At 42.3% G+C, this 20,491-nt stretch overlaps 1 protein-coding gene and 2 long non-coding RNA genes across 3 annotated transcripts in view; 1 reads left to right on the plus strand and 2 right to left on the minus strand.

Moving 5' to 3' along the window:
- The window catches only part of PATL1 (PAT1 homolog 1, processing body mRNA decay factor), a 131,099-nt gene that overhangs the window by 104,196 nt on the left and 6,412 nt on the right, over window positions 1-20,491 (plus strand). The window contains exons 14-17 of the mRNA XM_077250815.1: window positions 3,711-3,856; window positions 18,041-18,200; window positions 18,283-18,423; window positions 19,901-19,989. Coding sequence (XP_077106930.1) covers window positions 3,711-3,856; window positions 18,041-18,200; window positions 18,283-18,423; window positions 19,901-19,989 — 536 coding nt within the window. The remainder of the gene's footprint in view (window positions 1-3,710; window positions 3,857-18,040; window positions 18,201-18,282; window positions 18,424-19,900; window positions 19,990-20,491) is intronic.
- On the minus strand, window positions 9,120-9,485 carry LOC143764825 (uncharacterized). Its single transcript, XR_013213276.1, has 3 exons — window positions 9,447-9,485; window positions 9,262-9,374; window positions 9,120-9,189 (listed from the first exon to the last, which is right to left on the minus strand). It is a non-coding gene; the product is annotated as an uncharacterized LOC143764825 (long non-coding RNA).
- On the minus strand, window positions 9,490-11,402 carry LOC143764826 (uncharacterized). The gene is made up of 4 exons (XR_013213277.1): window positions 11,238-11,402; window positions 9,817-9,883; window positions 9,632-9,744; window positions 9,490-9,559 (listed from the first exon to the last, which is right to left on the minus strand). It is a non-coding gene; the product is annotated as an uncharacterized LOC143764826 (long non-coding RNA).

Genomic DNA, 20,491 nt, shown 5'->3' on the forward strand with positions numbered 1-20,491 from the left:
CAATTGGCTAAAGATCAGCTGGGCAAGCCCGTAGGTTTTTGGAACACTGTTTTGTTGTTGACTGACCAAAATATAGCTTTTTGTTTAAATAACAAATGTTATCTTTGAAGAAAGAAAAACACTACATTGTGGTGCAAAAACCTTACAGCATCTGTGAACATGATTTCATCCTGTGTTTCTGCTTCTGGGCCAGGATGGTTTGCTCTCATTGGAACAATACACTTTGAATTTTATCAGCAAATGATAATGGAAAATGTCATGACATTTGTCTGAGCTGAATTCAAGAGTATGCAGAAAGACTATGACCCAAACCTCACAAATCATTCAACATAAAATAAAGTTGTAAGCTTTTGAGCAGGGCCCTCATTCTTCTTGGTATGTGCTATTCTGAATTGTCCGATATTGTCTGTACATGTCTTCTCTGAATTGTAAAGTGCTGCAAAATATGTTGGCGCTATATAAATAAAATTATTCAGTCAGATTTTAAGAATGTCGAAGGCCTGGCCTTAATCCTATAGAAGTTTATTGGAGCAGTGAGCTAGAGAAAACCCGCCTACGTTACAGATGTGACACTATTGTGTAATGTAATGGAGGAATGAGCTAAAATTCCTGTAAGCCGATGTGGAGGACTGATGAACAATTATGTTTAGATGCTTTTATTGCTGCACAAAGGGGCACACCAGATACTGAAAGCAAAGGTGCACATTCTTTTGCCACTAACTGATTTGATACCGGTTTATTTTCCTCAAAAAAAAAAAACATGACAAGTTACTTTTTTGATTCATTTAGTTCTCTTTATTTACTTTTAAACTGGTGAAAATCTGATTTAGTTTTAGGTAAAATATATGCAAAAAAATGGAAAGTTGTGAAGAGTCAGGATTATAGATGAGCAAACTTGTTTGGCAAATGTTCGCCAATCTCAAAGTCAGCAAAAATGTTGCACATTTGGATTAGTGTTAGGATTCCTGAGCATTTTCCACAAAATTCAGTAAGTGATCAAGTTTCCACTATGAATGTGATCTTACCGGCCGTTCTGACCACGGAAAGATCTTTAGTCGATCAGAGCACTGCAGGGACATGCTGTCAGATGTCAGTGTGACCCCGCAGCTGTGACTGTGACCGGCGGTACTGTAAATCATTACCGCCGGTCAGAGAACTGCAGTTCCCACCCTGAAATGACAGCGTGAGCCCACAGCTGTGATCGGAGGTAAAAGTTTACCTCCGGTCACTGGCGTCAGCTAATGGGACTACCACTCCCATCAGCTGCCGCCTGCTGCCGCTAATAACTGCGAGAGCAAAAGCGGCTGATGGGAGTATTCATCAGCTGACGCCTGTGCGCTAAATAAAAAACAGACTGGGTTCTCCTGTATTTTTGATAACTAGGCAAAACAGACAGCTGCAGGCTGCAACTCTCAGCTGTAAGCTTTAGCAAGGTTGTTTATCAAGAATAGAAGGGCCCCCACCCTGTTTTTTTAAATTATTTAAATAATTTAAAAAAAAAAAAGCGTTGGGTCCCCCTCATTTTTGACAACCAGTCAAGCTGAGGCAGATGGATGGGGGCTGGTATTCTCAGTCTGTTAAGGGGCCATGGACGGTGCCTCCCTCCCACCCCAGCCTAAAAAAAAGCAGCCCACAGCCACCCAGTAAAGGCGCATCTATTAGATGCTCCAATTCTGGTGCTTTGCCCGGCTCTTCCCACTTGCCCTATGGCGGTGGCAATTGGGGTTCATATTTGTGAGGTTAATGTCACCCTTGTATTGTCCGGTGACATCAAGTCCACAGCTTAGTAATGGAGAGGCTTCTATAAGACACTTATTCATAACTAATCCTATAGTTACATGGTAAATAAAGATACGGCCAGAATAAACTCCTTTATTTGAAATAAAAACAAAACCCACTTTTCCATTTTTATTTAAAAATAACAGTTTTACTCCCCTAAAGGTACCTTCACACTACAGACAACGATGCCGATCGCTGCAGCGTTGCTGTTTAGTCGCTGTGTGGTCGCTGGAGAGCTGTCACACAGACGGCTCTCCAGCGACCAACGATGCCGAAGTCCCCTGGTAACCAGGGTAAACATCGGGTTACTAAGCGCAGGGCCGCGCTTAGTAACCCGATGTTTACCCTGGTTACCAGCGTAAATGTAAAAAAAACAGTACATACTCACCTTCTGCTGTCTGTCACACGTCCCTCGCCGTCTCCTTCCCGCACTGACTGTGAGCGCCGGCCGTAAAGTAAAAGCAGAGTACAGCGGTGACGTCACCGCTGTGCTCTGTACCGCCGGCACTCACAGTCAGTGCGGGAAGGAGACGGCGAGGGACGTGTGACAGACAGCAGAAGGTGAGTATGTACTGGTTTTTTTTTTTAACATTTACAATGGTAACCAGGGTAAACATCGGGTTACTAAGCGCGGCCCTGCGCTTAGTAACCCGATATTTACCCTGGTTACCACTGTAAAACATTGCTGGCATTGTTGCTTTGGCTGTCAAACACGACGATACACGCCGATCTGACGACCAAATAAAGTTCTGAACTTTCAGCAACGACCAGCGATATCACAGCAGGATCCAGATCGCTGCTGCGTGTCAAACACAACGATATCGCTATCCAGGACGCTGCAACGTCACGGATCGTTATCGTTGCAAAATCGGTTAGTGTGAAGGTACCTTAAGGCTATGTGCACACGTAGGAAAAGAGGTGCAGAATTTTCTGCACCAAATCTGCATCTCCTGGCAGAATCCGCAGCCGTGGATTTGCTGCGGATTTTGTGCGGAATTGATGCAAATTTTCTGCGGTTTTTGCCACTGCGGAATTTTAACATGGAGGGGAGCAGAAACGCTGCAGATACGCACAAAAGAAGTGACATGCACTTCTTTGAGATCCGCCGCAATTCCGCACTGAATTTTCCGCACCATCTGCACAGCTTTTTTTTTTCCCATTGAATAACATTGTACTGTACATCACAGTGCGGATCTGCAGCGTTTCTGCGCGGAAAAATCCGCTGTGGATCTGCATCGTGTGCACATAGCCTAACGCCCATTGCATTGAAGCCCTATTCTCCTGTAATAAATAGAAAATAAAAAAAAAACATATCCCTCACCTGTCCATCGTTCTGTCCCATGCTGTAATTCATGTCTGGGAATAAACAGTTTTTAACCTGGATGATGCCAAGATATGACCATCCAGGATGAGAACCAGTGGTGAATGAGCTGCTACAATCTCAGCCTAAATGACTAGTAGTGATGTCATGGAGGTTACCGCAGTTCTGAGGCTGTGTTCCCAGCCGGGCATCTGAACTGCGGGGACCTCAGTGAGATCACCGCTAGCACAGTGAGGAAAAAGTCTCACCGTGCAGCGGTGAGTTCACTGTGAATAATTTCTCTATGGTTTTTGGTAAAATTCTGAAGTACCATAAATTTTGATTAATAAAAATCAGAAATCTAAGAACTGGTTGGTAGAATGAAGGACTGAGGTGCTTGTTTTAGCAATGGGCGGAACAGAGGCATAATGCTACAGTCTTAGCTGAGCTTTAGCTCGGAGTTCCAGTAAATTGCGGTTATCTGTGGACTGCATGTGCTATATGGATAGCCCATCATAGGCACAGTAAGAACGTGCTCACAAGGTGAGGTATCAGTGACCCCTGACATTTGAGGTTACAAACAGTGCTCTGGTTTTAGCTGATCAGTAAGGATGACAACACTCTGTTGCAGGCATTTTCTGTATTGTTAGAGCTGGAAGACTTTGAACGGCGTTTTTCCCTTTGCTGTGAAGACGAGCGGGAAGCACTGACTGAAGAACGTAGGCAGAAGGTGCAGCAGCTCTGTGACATCCTCAGGGTCAAGGAAGGAAGTGAGAGGTAAGTGGTTCATTGAGAGAAATGTATGAATCTAGCAGAAGGGCTAATGTAGAGCTGGAATATGATTAGTTCCACAGGACATCTCCATATTTAACTTGCATTTCTTTAAGCAGTTTTAATTTGGGCTTCAAGATTACAAATTCGTCAGTTAATTAATATTAACAAATTTAATGTACAGAAAGTTATGAGTAGTAAAATATATCAATGCACTTCCCTCTCCCTATTGTTACCTTTCTAATTACGATAAATTCACTGTTAATACAGTGCTGAAATCACATCACATTTCAAATTCCTCAGTCAAGCTTCCTTTTATCTACCACGGTCCATGGTTCTATGGCTGTAAGGCTAGTTTCACACTAGCGTTAACTGCATTACGTCGCAAATCCGTTTTTTTGCCGAAAAAACGGATGCGTCAAAAAAGTGAAAAACGGTGACAAACGTATGCCACGCATCCAGCATTTCGACGGATCCGTCGCAAATCCGCTAAACGTTTCCGTCGAAAATACTGGATGCGTTATATACGTTGCATACGTTTTACCATCCGTTGCATCCGTTTTTCCGACGGATCCGTTTTTAAAAGGGGAGGCTCCCAAAATTTGATTGGCTACTGGAAAATTTGAAAAACTATATAGTACTGTATTTACAGCCCATCTTTGTGGGTTTTAGTTTTGTGGCAGCGATGGAAGGTGTTCTTGGGAGGATTGCTAGTTTGGTTACCGACGTTATCTTTGAGACAAATCGCCTGGATATCATAGTGCGGGAGAAGGAGGCGGCAGCGGAAAGGCGTAGGATGCTTCTGCAGCAACGGAGACGGAGGCGACTGTGGATTCATCCGATTAATCAACTACGGATGACCCGGGGTGTCCAGTCCACTCTGTACCTGGAGTTGCGGCACAATCCACACAAATTCCACAACTACGTGCGGATGAGGATTGAACATTTCGATTTTTTGCTTGCAAAACTGGAGGATGTCATCCGAAGACAGGATACAAGGATGAGGCTTGCCATCACACCGGCGGAGCGGCTGATGGTGACCCTGCGGTAAGCCTCTTTTTTTTATTTCATTGCTGATATTGAATGTTATATTACATGCTGCAGACAATACTGCGCTGACATATTGCGCACTATTTTCTGCAGCATGTAGTTTTGGTTTTCTTGGCGGACATTCAACTGCTTTATTTAAATGTCATTGCTGATATTGAATGTTAGATAACAGACTGCAGAAAATACTGCGCTGAAATTTTGCGTTGCATTTTCTGCAGTTTTTTTTTTTTTTTTTTTGGTTTTTGGGTTTGATGACATGCAACTGTTTTTTTTCTGTCATTGGTCATTTTGAATGTTATATTACATGCTGCAGACAATACTGCGCTGGCATAATGCGCACTATTTTCTGCAGCATGTAATTTTGGTTTTCTTTGCGGACAGTCCACTGCTTTATTTAAATGTCATTGCTGATATTGAATGTTAGATAACAGACTGCAGAAAATACTGCGCTGAAATATTGCGTTGCATTTTCTGCATTTTTTTTTTTTTTTTTGTTTGTTTTTTTTGGGTTTGATGACATGCAACTGTTTTTTTTCTGTCATTGGTCATTTTGAATGTTATATTACATGCTGCAGACAATACTGCGCTGACATATTGCGCACTATTTTCTGCAGCATGTAATTTGGGTTTTCTTGGCGGACATTCCACTGTTTTTTTACACCGGTTTCATGCTGGTTTTATTGGGTGTCCCGTCCTTAAAAAAAAATTAACAGTGCCATATTAAAACTTGTTGGTCTGTGCAATTTTTTCTAACATTTTTTTTTTTTTAAAGTTTCCTAGCTACGGGTGAATCTATGACTTCGCTCCATTATCAGTTCAGGCTGGGCATTTCAACTATCTCTGGAATAGTGAAGGACACATGTCGGGCTGTTTGGACCACTTTGCAACCAGAGTATATCCCCCAACCATCCATGGAAATCTGGTTGCGAAGTGCTGAAGAGTTTCAGCAAATTTGCAATTTCCCTAATTGTGTGGGTGCAGTTGACGGGAAACATATAAGGATTGCGAAACCGGCAGGAACAGGATCGGAGTATTATAATTATAAGAAGTATTTCTCCATCGTCCTTATGGCTATTGCAGATGCCAACTGCAGGTTCCTTGCCGTGGACATAGGAGCGTATGGACGGTCCAACGATTCACAAGTTCTTAAAAACTCTCCGATGGGTCGTTGCCTTTATGGAGAGAGCTACGATTTACCGCCAGCCAGACCACTGCCAGGAACCAATGACCCAGCCCTGGAATATGTTTTTGTAGGTGATGAAGCCTTTCAACTGTCGCCGCACCTACTGAAACCGTACAGTAGCCGGAACTTAAACCATACCAAGCGGGTCTTTAATTACCGGCTTACTAGAGCACGAAGAGTCGTGGAGTGTTCCTTTGGCATATTGACGGCGAAGTGGCGGGTTCTGCTGACGGCTATCAAGTTGAAAACAACAACTATAGACGAGGTCGTTAAAGCCTGTGTGGTGCTCCACAACTTTGTCCTTTCAAAGGAGCCCGTTTCCTTGGATGATGAAGAGTTGGAGACCACCTTGTGGGACTACCGCAGCAGCTCAGTTCGCTCTACAAGTTCAGTTACAAGGATGAGGGACCAGTTTGCCGATTATTTTGTCTCACCTGTCGGGCGGATCCCGTGGCAAGACATGATTGTGTAACCAGTTTCCCATGTGTTTTGTTTATGTAAAAAATGTGTTTCTGCCCAAAAAAAAAAAAAAAGGCCCAAAAGCGTGGTTTTCTTGCTAGTAAAACCGTTTTGTTATACCTTTAAAATGTTCGGTGTTTGTTTTTATTAAAACCTTTTTTATTATATTACCTTAATAAATCCAGACACACACACAGAGTAGAATTTTATATTCAGAATTTTATTTTAACTCTTTTTTTTTTTTTTTTTTTTTTTTTTTTTTTTTTTTGCCAACAAAAAATATTTTTTTTTAATATCAAATTTGTTTTTGGAAGATTTTGCAAAAAAAAACTAAACATCGTATTTACAAATCTTGAAACTGTTGGGTGGAGATATGAGAGGAGGAGGGGCAGGAAGGTTGGACCACGTCGATAGGTGGGGAAACCCTACTTGTTTGGGGTGCAGTGGAAGGGGGGGGTAAACCAAGAGGCTGACCAGAGGGGGGTGGTGTTGGGGTAGGGGGAAGAGAAAAGCTGGGTAAAGAAAACATTGGGGAAGTAATTTGGTCTGGGGGCCGGGATTGTTGTGGGGACTGGGTTGGGTATTGTGACTGGGTAGGGTAGTGGGACTGGGTTTGGTAATGGTGCTGGTGTGGGGATTGGGGCTGGGTTTGGTAATGGTGCTGGTGTGGGTATTGGGGCTGGGTTTGGTAATGGGGGGTATGGTGTGGAATTGGAGTGGAGGTGTGGCGAGGTGTGTGGGTAGACTCGTTAACGGCCTGCAGTAGAGCATTATGGCAGGTATTCATTACCCGCATCTGTTGCTCAAAAGATAGTTTCTCCATGGTCCTGAGCATGGAGTTAAAAAAAATATTGGCCGGATCGGGACTTACAGCTGAATGCAGCCTATCCAAGCGACTGCTGGTTTCACGGCTTGTTTCACTGATGCGTGACTGCACCATGTTGAAACCAGCAGTCACTTGCTCTCCCAAAATTTTGAAAGAGCCTTGGAAGGATGCATTCAGGTGCAAGAACTCAGGAGCATAGCTCTTTTCCTGACCCCTCTGTCGCTGCCGCCACGAACCTAATGGTGGTGTCGAGGTGGCAGGATCAGAGGGGTGGGGTAAAGGAAACGCTATCTGTTCAGCATCAGATGCGAGCAATGAAGGCTGCAATAATGCTCCACTGCTTGGGACGGATGAAGTGGAGGGGACAGAGGGGTCAGAGGAGGGGTCAGAGGAGGGGACAGAGGTGTGGGGCCTACCGACGTGGCCCTCAGTGGCGGACTCAGGAGGGATCGCTCCAGAGGGCGCAGAGGAAGATGCAGGCGCCCGGTGGCTGGAGAAGGTGCTGTGAAAGAAAAAACAAATGAAATTAATACATTGGAATGAAAAAGCCCTGACTGAAAGCAAACTAAGTAGACAGGTTAACATGGTTATTAGTGGGCTGTAGAATACTTACACTCTGCTCAGCATGGTTCGCCTCAGGAAGGAGAGGGCCGGGCCATATTTATATTTGCTCCTCTTCCTTCCTGCAGAGCCACTCGGGGCCTTCATCTCATCATTGAATTCCCTCTTAAAGCGATCCCTCAGTGACCGCCACCGCTTCCTAATCTTTCCAACTGTGAAGACAAGAATCAAAAGAAAAAAACAAAAATTGGTAAATGCAATACATTACAGTCAGCTCAAAACATCACTGGAAAGTGAATACTTACCTAGTTTGCTCTGCTGCTGAGGATGAAGGCTCTCCCGCCTTGGAAACAGGTTGCGACACACTTCGTCCCAGAGCCGACGGGTGACACCGGTATCAGCATGCCTGCGGTCAGCCATGTTCCACAGCGGCTCCCGCTCGCGAACCTCCTCGATGAGATTCTCGATATCAATGTCGTCATCATCATCATCCTCTTCTGCGGGAGCACGCTGTGAAGCCTGTGCCAAAAAAAAAAAAAAGGAAAACAAACAAATTAGTACACTGAAACACTAAAGTACCAATAGAATACCCCTCCCCAAAAAAAAAAAAACTCACTGATAGCCGACCGCGGCGACGAGTCCGCCGACTCTGGGATTGTCTGGGAGAACCTTCAGCGGCAGCAGCAGGAGCAGCAGCAGCAGCAGCCTGAAATAAAGGAAACAAATTCTCAGTAATGTAGGCATATATTTTCTGTGTTTAGTTATGTATGAAAATCTGTTTTGTGTATGGTGCAGTGTGATGTGCGAAAAAACGGTTTCCCCACTACTTACACTTGGTTCCTCCTCCACTAGCATCTCTCCACCCGTCTCGCCCCCTTCTGACAGCTCCTCATCTGATTCAGCTTCCTGTTGAAACATAATTTATGCATGTAGTTATCCATAAAAATGTAATTTAAAGAAATTAAAAAAAAAAAAAAAAAAGTTTTGTGTTAACTTACCGATACACGCTGTTGCTGTGGAGGAGGGCTGTCAGAAGAGGACATTGTTGCTCAAGCTTGCTGCGGCCCTGGTGTATCTGTAAGTTAAAAAGACACTTGCAATCTGCTCTACACATTGAAGTAGCAGATTTGGGGTCTTCAAAACTTACTTGAAAAGATTGGTGGCTGTGGTCCTGGTTGGTTGGGACTAGAGGCGGCTTGCTGCGACTGTGGTCCTGGTTGGGACTAGAGGCGGCTTGCTGCGGCTGTGGTCCTGGTGTATCTGTAAGTTAAAAAGACACTTGCAATCTGCTCTACACATTGAAGTAGCAGATTTGGGGTCTTCAAAACTTACTTGAAAAGATTGGTGGCTGTGGTCCTGGTTGGTTGGGACTAGAGGCGGCTTGCTGCGACTGTGGTCCTGGTTGGGACTAGAGGCGGCTTGCTGCGGCTGTGGTCCTGGTGTATCTGTAAGTTAAAAAGACACTTGCAATCTGCTCTACACATTGAAGTAGCAGATTTGGGGTCTTCAAAACTTACTTGAAAAGATTGGTGGCTGTGGTCCTGGTTGGTTGGGACTAGAGGCGGCTTGCTGCGACTGTGGTCCTGGTTGGGACTAGAGGCGGCTTGCTGCGGCTGTGGTCCTGGTGTATCTGTAAGTTAAAAAGACACTTGCAATCTGCTCTACACATTGAAGTAGCAGATTTGGGGTCTTCAAAACTTACTTGAAAAGATTGGTGGCTGTGGTCCTGGTTGGTTGGGACTAGAGGCGGCTTGCTGCGACTGTGGTCCTGGTTGGGACTAGAGGCGGCTTGCTGCGGCTGTGGTCCTGGTGTATCTGTAAGTTAAAAAGACACTTGCAATCTGCTCTACACATTGAAGTAGCAGATTTGGGGTCTTCAAAATTTACTTCTAGCACTTTAGCTGTGTCCTGGTGGGCAGCGGCTGTGTCCTGGTGGGCAGCGGTCCTGGTTTATCTGTTAATATGTATAATGGATCTATAGTTAGACCACCCCCTGAACTAGGTAATGCTCAATGATAAACACCCTACTAAAATGATGTCAGAAATGTTCATACAGGTGAACACCAAAACCCCCCCAAAAAGTGGCACGTTATACCATTCATTTCCATGTCCCATAAAATAAATTTTTTTAATTTTAACACCAAGAAAAAATATATTTGACACATTTTATGTGAAAAAAATAACCTCCCCCCCCCCCCAAAAAAAAAAAAAAAAAAAAATTTACAGGTTAACCTTTATTAAAAAAATTAGCCCTCAACCAACCCTGTATTGCATGTGTAACCATTGGTACATACACCAGTTTTAAATTTACCTTTGTGAAATAATACTACGGACATTTTTTTAATAAACATTTTATTATAATTTTTTTTTCACTCTTTTTTTTTTTTTTAAATCACAATTAGGAGCTGACATGCTCTTTATTTTAAATACAAGTACTTCAACTGCAAATGGTTATAACTGTAATTTAAAAAAAATCAACACTTTTATTAAATAGAAAAAACCCACACTCACATTCAAACCACAAGCTGCAGACCGCTAGACTTTTTTAAAAAACACATCAGATTTAAAAAAAAAAAAAAATAAAACCACATGCTGCACAGACCACTATACAGTCAATACATCAGAAAAAGGCAAATAACCAATTACAGCATGGACAAATGCACATGCAATCAACAAGACGCACACAAAAAACATGCCTGGTATGTGTCCACATTCAGGATCGCATCAGAATTTGGTCAGGATTTTCCATCAGTATTTGTAAGCCAAAACCAGGAGTGTAAAAATTAGGTAAAGTATAACACGAAAAAAGGCATACTTTTGCTTTTATCACCCACTCCTAGTTTTGGCGTACAAATACTGATGGAAAATCCTGACCACACCCTGATGCAATCCTGCACATGGACACATACCCTCCCACATGAACAGGCATAAAATTGGCAAAGGCATAATATGGTGCAGGCACATGATACAAAAGCACACAGCCGTACAAAAATACACACATGCACGCACATAGCTTTAGGCAAATACACATATGTACAACAAAGGCAGAAAGGTGAACCCAATCAGAAGACGCATACACACACACACACACACACACACAAAAGGCTGACAATCCTTTGGCTGAAGCTGCAGGTCTTCACAGTGGCTGGCATCATGGTGGATCTGGACTCTAGCATGGCACTGGCTGGTGCAGGACGATGGCAGGCCTCAGGTTCTCTTCAGGTTTTAAGCTCTTTCAGTAGTCAGTACCTCATATACACACACAAATGCACAGGCACACAGATGCACACAAAAATTGCAATACTCACACTGGCTCTATGGTGGCTGGAGTCTTGTGGCTGGAGTCCCGTGGCTGGCTCCTTCCTGTGGCTGGCTCCTGTGTCAGGCTGTGGTCTTGTGGCTGAGGTCTTATGGCTGGAGTCCTGTGGCTGGCTCCTTCCTGTGGCTGGCTCCTTCCAGTGGCTGGCTCCTGTGTCAGGCTGGTGTCTTGTGGCTGGGGTCTTGCTGGCAGTCTTCTCCTCTCTGGGTCTTGCAGGCATATGTGGGGTTGAAGGCCCAGGCCAGGTTTATATAGATTTGGGGGTGTCTGGCCAATTGGCAACAAAATCCAGCTTCTGAGCATGCTCAGTGTAAAAAAAACGTATTGCAGCGCTGTATTGCGTCGTACGACGTGTCCCGACGCATCCGTCGCTCATAGGCTTCCATTGCAGCCAACGACGTATGCCGCAGGATGCGTCGCGACACGTTTTTTAGGCGGAGACAAAAAACGTTACAATCTACGTTTTTTTGAGACGACGTGTCGCCAAATTTCGACGCATCCGTCGTAAAACGTACACGACGTATGCCAATCCGTCGCCATACGTCGCCAATACAAGTCTATGGGAAAAAAACGCATCCAGCAAAAAGTTTTGCTGGATGCGTTTTTTCTGAAAAAAGACGTTTTGAAACGTAATGCAGTTAACGCTAGTGTGAAAGTAGCCTAACTTGTCATTTACATAGAGGGATCTCTTGGGTGTGGTTACTCAAATGATGGTTCAGACTGTTTAACTCTGTGATCACTTAGGGACTTTTGAACTTAAAGGGAACCTGTCGTTTTTAACTAAAAGAGCCATCTTGTGCAGCACTAATGCTGCATTCTGTCAAGGTGGCTCTTTTATTTGGGATCCCTTCTAATGCTGCAATATTCGGTGTTTTAATTAGCCCGCCATACCTGTTGTCTGTCCGGGGGGCATGTCTTTTCCCCCCGGACACAAATGCCTCCCAGCCATCCCTCAGCCCTCCTCCTGTGCCTTCATTAACGTCCCCGGCGCCTGCGCTGTAAGTTCCTTTTTCGGGCATGCGCAGTTTGCGCTGCCTTTCGACTCCCATCACATGATGGGAACTTACAGCGCAGGCATCGGGAATGTTAATGAAGGCACAGGAGGAGGGCTGAGGGATGGCTGGGAGGCGTTTGTGTCCGGGGGGAAAAGACATGCCCCCCGGACAGACAACAGGTATGGCGGGCTAATTAAAACACCGAATATTGCAGCATTAGAAGGGATCCCAAATAAAAGAGCCACCTTGACAGAATGCAGCATTAGTGCTGCACAAGGTGGCTCTTTTAGTTAAAAATGCCTGGGGGGGGTGACAGGTTCCCTTTAATGATCAGTGTCACTTTGTGGTAATAACTCTGGAACACTTCAACATATCCCAGTGATTTTGAAATTTTGTTTGTGACAAGTACTTTCAGTGGTAACTTTAGGTTGATAACTTTTGAGTTATACTCTCCTCCCATGCCTATGTCAATCCAGCAGTGTCCGCACTTGCGGTCCCGGAGCTTTGGTGCGGTGGAGTGACAAGTGAGCCTGGTGCCCAATCAGTGCTGACGTCACTGACCCTGCCTTCATACGAATTGAACATGAAGAGGAAGTTAGAGATCAGCTGCAGCCCAGACCTCCTCTGCATGTCCAAAGCCTCGAAACTTTAATTCCCGCAAGGGGTAATGGACAAGACAATATCTTATGCAATTTTTACCGGACAAGACAGTACTCCATATTTGGATATACACTACTGTTTCAGTACATGGCAAGGATCAGATGGAAAGAAGAGCTACTTGGCATTTAAAACGTAGATTTAATTTAAATAGATTGTAGGTGCCATTAGACTAGCCCCTGAGGTCCCAGAATGGTAGAAACCCTCACAAGTGGCCCCATATTGGAAACTTCACTGCGTAAAGATTTCATCTAGACGATGCCCTATATGTCGTCAGGCCACATGTCAGATAAGGAAGGCGCACTATTTGGCTTTTGGAGCACAGATTTTGCTAGAATGGTTTGCGGGTGACATTTGCGGAACCCCTAAGGTGCCAGAACAGCAGAAAAAAACAAAAGTGACCCCATTGTAGAAACTGCACCTCTCAATGAGTTCGTCTACATCTGCAGTGACTATTTAGTAACATCCATGAAATGGTTTATTCTGGAGAATTGCAAATCTGTCAGTTTAGTGCCCATACATTGTGCCTAGCTTGTGCTTCTGGAGACATGCATCTCGTAAATTAATTTGCTACTCCCAACTTTAATAATGCCACCCATGTGGCGGTTTAAGCTCAGAAGTAAGGGGGCTTTTGGAGTAGAGTGCAGGTTTCGCTGGATTTTATTTGAGGAGGTGGGAGCTGTTGCTTTTCCAGAGTCTTTGTTCTACCGGTAACGTGGCTACTCCCTATATTTCCAGTGACTGGTGACGGACCTCAGTGTGGGATGGCTTTGTGCAGGATAAGTTGGGGCCTTTATTGGTAACATTTTGGAGTACATAATATCTTTTGATCACTTTCAGTAGATAGCTGGGATCTTATTCTTGTTTTCTACTCTGAGTTCTTAAAACAGGGTTTCCATCTAAATCCCACAAAAGTATGATTCAGATGAAACCGCTGACCGAACCACTCACTATCAGGCTGATGGAGAGATCGGGGGTATCCATCTTTTTAGGCATGCGCATAACTGGTCAACTACACTTGAGAGTGCTGAAAATATGCCTAAAATTATCGGACAGTGCTGAAACAGAAACCAGGCAGAGTACAAATTGACTGCATCTGCCTCATTATAGCGAGTGGTTTCGTCAGGGGTTTTGGCTGAACCACGGTTTTTGGGATCTACTTGGAACCCTGACTTAAGTTCTCAGTCGATAGCACATGATGAATATAAAAATGAGCGTTATTCTTTTTTTTTGGGAGGTTTTATTATTTTATTAACAGCCTTCGGCTCAGTCTCAAGCCATGGTGACTTGATGTATGAAAACAGTGATCAGACGCCGAAACGCGCGTCGGGACAAGGCACATCCGAGGGACTTCACCATCAGCTGGTAAATACCAGGTGGCTTGTTTTTTTCCCCCTTTTATCTGGGCCCATCTCGTTGTACATGGGCTATATCACGCTGACATCACTCTGATCACTGTTTTCATTTGTTTTTGAATATTTTCTTATACTATTCATTTTTCTTGTCACCCCAGTAAATATGCACATGCACTTTATCTAGCCATACACCTTTTGATATTCTTGCTTAACTTAGTTTATTATGTGCATCATGGTTCTTATTACTCATGTCACTGATTCTATGGTATTTTTTACATAGATACGTATACACATGATGAACTTTCACTTGAGTTATATTAATTAAATATCTATGTTTGCCATTTTGTATGTCCCTGGTTTAGTGCCTATTCCTGGTATCTGTTTCCACCCTACCATATTTTAATACATTGTGTAATATATACCTTATTAATGGACTTCTTTTCGGTTTTTCTTTGTGGTTTTAAAGTAGTCAAGTTGTAGATTGATGATCCTTGCTTCGAGTGACATGTCTGGCTTGATTTGTTTGAAAATTGATTTTTTTTTCATTGTTCTTGACATCAATCGTATTGATAAAATCCTTCTCCAGAACCTCATTTTGAAGGCATTGATTCTTCTGGCTTTGTTCTTTACCGTCATAGGTTTCACATCCGTATGTTACCACAGAAAAGGCCAAACTATGTATGAGCCATATCTTTATCCCCACTTGATTTTTAACACCTTGTCCAGTCACTTCATTCTTGATTTGCCCATAGCTATTATCCTGGTAACTTATGGTGTCATCGCCGTATCTTGAGTTATCATTGATCTGACTTCCAGTTTTTTGCCGTCCATCTCAAATGTGTCGCAGTCTAGCCTGGCAGTAATCAATATCTCTGTCATGTTTGTGTTGAGCTGCAGTCCCATGTTCGAACTTTCATCTCGACCCTCCATGATAAGTGTTTCTATATACACTTGTTGCTATCAATGTTTTGTCATCTGCGTTTTTAAGATTAATGATTCATCCAGCAATTCATTCATTCTTTTTCGGCAAGTCCTGCCTTCCTAAATATTGCTTATACATAAAAATTGAAGAGAAATAGTGATCAGATGCAGCCTTGTCTGACGCCTTGCTCTTCTTTGAACCATGTTATGTTGCCATGTTATGTTCAGACTGTTGCTTCTTGGTCAGTGTAAAGGTTCTTAATTGTTGCATCTTCAGTAGTATTTTGCTGGCATGATGTATGAGTGCAATAATCTGATCGGTTTCACAGTCAATAGCATCTCCCTTCTTCGAAATAGGAATAAACACGGAACTTGTCCAGTCCTTGGTCCATTTACCAGTTGTCCATATCTGACACAGGTGTGTGATGACATCAACTGCTGCTTCAGAAGGCACTATTGGAATTTTGTCACATTCAGGCGATTTGTTGTTTGACAGAACCTTTATCTCAACAGCGACTTAGTCTTTCTGGATGTTCGGCTTTCTATCATTTCCAGTCTGTTTCTTTCTGTACCAATTTGTTCTTGTAGAGGTGCTCATTTTCCTCTTTCCATCTTTGTGGTCTGGCTCCATTAATTTGTTTGCGTCTTTCAACATCCGTTATTATGATTGCACAAGTATTTTAACACTTTAGATACCGTGGTAGTGGTTTTGTAGTGCCTCAATGGTATAAAATTCTATGACACATATGTATCCTCACTGCATCACTAGGGCACCTCAGGGGCTCTTCTAATGGGTCATGGCACCTGCAAACCATTCATGCAAAATCTGCATTTCAATATGGTGCTGCTTCCCTTCTGAGCTTTCCATTGTATCTGAAAAGTAGGTTCCGACCACATATGGGGTATTGGTATACTCAGGAGAAATTACATAACAAATTATCATCTATTTTCTTCTATTAGCCCTTTTGAAAGTCTGGGGCTAAAACAACATTTTAGTGTGGGGAAAATGCACAATACACCCCATTAGACGAATTCTAGAGGTGTAGTTTCCAAAATGTGGTCACTTGTGGCAGGTTTCTGCTGTTTTATCATCTTAGCGGCTCTTTAAATGCTACTTGGTGCCCACAGTCTAATCCTACCAAATCTGTGCTCCAAAAGTCAAATGGCGCTCATTCCCTTCCAAGCCCTCCCATGTGCCCAAACAGTAGTTTCCCCCACATATTAGTGTACTCAAGAGAAATTTCACAACAAATTGGTTGGTCCATTTTTTCCTATTACCATTGTGAAAATGAAAAAATGTGGGACTAAAGCAATGTTTTTGTGGAAAAAAACATTTCATTTTTGTTCGATGTGGTTAAATTCTGTGAATCAGTGGGTTCAAAATATTCACTGCATCTATAGATAAATTCCTTGAGGGGTGTAGTTTCCACTTGTGGGGGTGGGGGGAGATCCTGTTACTTTGGCACCTCGGGGGCTCTTCAAATGCATTATGGTGTCCAAAGTCTATTCTGGCCAAATCTGCACTTGAAACGTCAAATCGCACTTCTTCCCTTCCAAGTTCTGCTTTCAAACAGTAGTTTTACCCCACATATGGGGTATCCATGTACTCTGGAAAAATTGCGTAACAAATTGAGTAGTCCAATTTCTACAGTTACTGTTATGAAAATGAAAAATTACTAAATTACTAAAGTAACATTTTAGCGATAAACATGTAACTTTTTTCTTTTCTTTCAATTTGCTGTTATTCCTGTAAAACATCTGAAGTGTTAACAAACTTTGTGAATGCAGCTTTGAATACCGTGAGGGGTGCCATTTTTACAATAGTCTGTTTTTTTGACTTATCGGACCCTTAGTCACTTTGGAAAAATGAAAAATTCCTGCTAATTTTTTAACCTAATAAACATCATAATATGACCTCTATTTTATCCAACAAGGAAAGGGCCTAAATAATTTACCACTTCAACAATGTTATGTATAAAAAACATAAATTTACTAAATAGACAAAACAAAAAATATAGTAATAAGACAAACAGGTGCCTCTTGTGTGAGAGACCACACAGCAAACAGCTTTAAAATGTATATAGAAATTAGATTCATTAAAAAAAAAAAAGTGTTTAAAGAAAAATTGGATATTCAACAGGTAGCATAAGTATTATATATGGGAGTATCTATTTGCATACTACAAAACCATGTGCTTTCATGCAAGTGCATAGAGAAAAGACCGGCAGGTTTGTATATGCCTCTTGAATATAAGCCAAGTGGCCTCAATTAGGTGTGTATGCCAGTGACTGAATACACATAAATAACCATGTATGAAACATTTTACATATTGATATTTTTAATGGTGAATATTCGGTGAGTTAGACCTCAATCTGGCTGTTCTTCCTTCAGCCCCCTAATTTTTAACCTGCCAGCTAGCTACAAAAAAAGTGGTTCAAAAATTGCTGACATAAAGTAGACATGTGGTAAATGTTGTTTATTATTTTGTTGACTTTTTCTTTTCTTTGAATTTTTGTACCCTAAAAAAAAAAGTTTGAAAATTAAAAAATTGTGAATTTTTCAATATGTGTCAGTTTTGATAATTTCATTAAATGGTATTTTTATCAACCTAAGTATTTACAGAAACACTGGGTTACAATAAAGCTTTCCAGAATCACCACCACATAAAGTTACACTGGTCAGAATTGAAAAATGTTGGCCTGGTCAGGAAAGTGAACACAGACTGTGGTTTGAAGGGATTGAAGAAACAAATGGCACAATTCCACATTGAAATTGGACACATTATTGTATTAGACACTAGTTTAGGTTTTCTGTTGACTAGATACATGCAGTTTGCTTAATCCCTCTTTCAACTTTGCCCACAGAGCAACTGAGGAACAGATTGTCCAGATCATGTGCATTAGAAAGGGAAAGCGCTTGGTGGGACGGATTCTCCCTTTCTTTCCTTTGCAGCAGTGCACTTCATTGATTTCCACTGCAGCACACAGCTTGCCCTTCCTCATCAAGAAAGATGCTCAAGATCAGGTGTCCATTCTTTACTAGACTTTTACAAATCTCAATTTCCTATATGTTTCCATCAAATTTAGTTACAACCCATCTCTCCCAGATCTTGCCATGCCTGGCTGTTCCCTGTGCTCAAGTGGTGAGCCAGCTGTCTGGATCGCATGTCACTTCCCTGCTGCAGTGTCTCTGTGGATCTGGTGTTACTTCTCCTCAACATCAACTTACATCTCTGCTTCAGAATAAGGTAAAGTTTAGATGCTTTTTTTAGAAGGAAATAACATGCAGAATTATGCAAATGTGTAAAATTATTTTCCAAATGTTTGGTTCAGTGGATCGACAATTGCATTGTGGTTATACCTATAGCGATTCATTTTATCATGTTAAAGAAGCACTCCTCCCATCAAAGTTTTTATCCTCTTAATATATTGCAGTCATGTTATACAGCACTGTGTTCTTATTATTGCTTATTTTGCCTTTCTACCCAGCTAATTCTTCTCTTTGCTCTATGTAGAAATGGGAAGTTTCTTGCCCCTGCAGAAACCATTCCCCTTTTCACCTCCTGACCCAGCTTCTATTCCCCTGCCAGGGACTTTTGCAGGGACTGATGAGTCATACAGGGAAAACTGACTTCCTCTTTCTACATAGAGCTTAGAAGGTTTCAGTTAGTCAGATTTTAATCACATGACGTCATAGACCTAATGGAAAACAGAAGAATTAACTAGGTAGATAGGTAAATGAGCAGTTGTAAGTACACAGTGCTATGTAATATGTTCTGCATAGTGTTCTCAGTGGCCTTTTGAGAGGATTTCAACTGATATTTATCTTGTAGATAATGTGCGAACATATCAAAATTATGTTCGATTCTACTCCAAAGGGTGAAAATATAACAAGGCCACATTCATGTCATGAGACCACTCATTATCACATCCAAATTGGTTCAGAAATGAACATAGAAACAGTAAAACTTGATGCCACAGAGGACACCATTGAAGTTCTCAAACAGAAATCACAGCCACATTTAAAGCAATTATTTGTCAGGGTGACCTTTAGGAGTGGCATCAAGAAGCAACTTTATCTATTGCACATTGTGTAATTTTCACACTGTTTTATTGTCACCCCTTATTCCTCCATTATTGAAAATATTCGTATACTGGCTCTTAATGTCCAAAGCGCATAAGAAAGTTATATCGAATAAATCAAACAATTGCATGTGTTGTAAGTAGTCGTTAGTTTCCCTTTAGACAATTTGATAAATTTTACGGGCTTTACAGATTCCCAGTTGGGAGAAAATATCCCTTCATTTTCACATTGAAAGGAGCAGCCGAATAAAATAATTGTAGTAGGTTTATATCGGAATACTAACTTCAGATGACATGTACCTGGTGTGTTCCTAAGAATTCATTCCGCATCTGTGGTCAAAATTTTTATTAAATGGATAGTAGTTAAAACCAGGCTTTAGGCACACACTAGGAAACTATACGGGTTTAGCAGAAAGGTGTACGCTCAATCCGTTTTACATTCTGCTAAAACTAGATGGGTTATGCTTTCTGCCATATGAGTGCAGCAGAAAGGCTCCACGACAGTAGAAAATGGGACACTTTTCCTCATAAAGTGACTACATGTTGAATCTTATTGAGCAAAGTGTTTTTATAACTATTGCTTTTATTAGTGAGCATAGTAACATCACCACCCACTCTTGTATTGTACTTATTACCCCACAGCTTGGCTTAACCCTCCTTTGCCAGATTCTTGACCGAGGTGAAGAATTGATGAGCTCTGAATGTCCTACTGCACTGAACCAAACTCTCTGGTATGTTGTGTCACCTGACCTTTAAATGTATCTTGTCTACAAGACAATGTGGCCAATTCTTCAAAGCTTTAACACTTTAATAATGTCCTAGAAGCTTTGAGAAGTCGCAAAATGTTTGCACAACCCACCCACAGTTGTGTAAGGATTTGGTGAATTTTGGCATTTTCACAACTTTGTATGTCAGCTCTGCTGAAATGGGTAAAGCTGAGCAGGAGTCTGGGCATGGCTACGCCTCTGTTGAATTACCGTATATACTCGTGTCTAAGCTGAGGTTTTCAGCACATTTTGCTGCAGCTAAAGCCTGTGCCCACTGCTAAAAAGAAATGAATATTCACTGCGCTGGCCGTGAATATTCATTTCTCTTATAGTGCACTCAATTGCAGCCGCCGGCTTCCAGCACGATGCACACATCCTACTTGCCTTCCCCGCATGCCCTTGCTGCATCTCGTTCCGGTGCCAGCAGCTCTTCCAGCTGAGCGATCACGTGTGCCCCGCTCATTGA

Source organism: Ranitomeya variabilis, chromosome 4 (genome assembly GCF_051348905.1).
Source record: "Ranitomeya variabilis isolate aRanVar5 chromosome 4, aRanVar5.hap1, whole genome shotgun sequence".
Lineage (NCBI taxonomy): Eukaryota > Metazoa > Chordata > Amphibia > Anura > Dendrobatidae > Ranitomeya > Ranitomeya variabilis.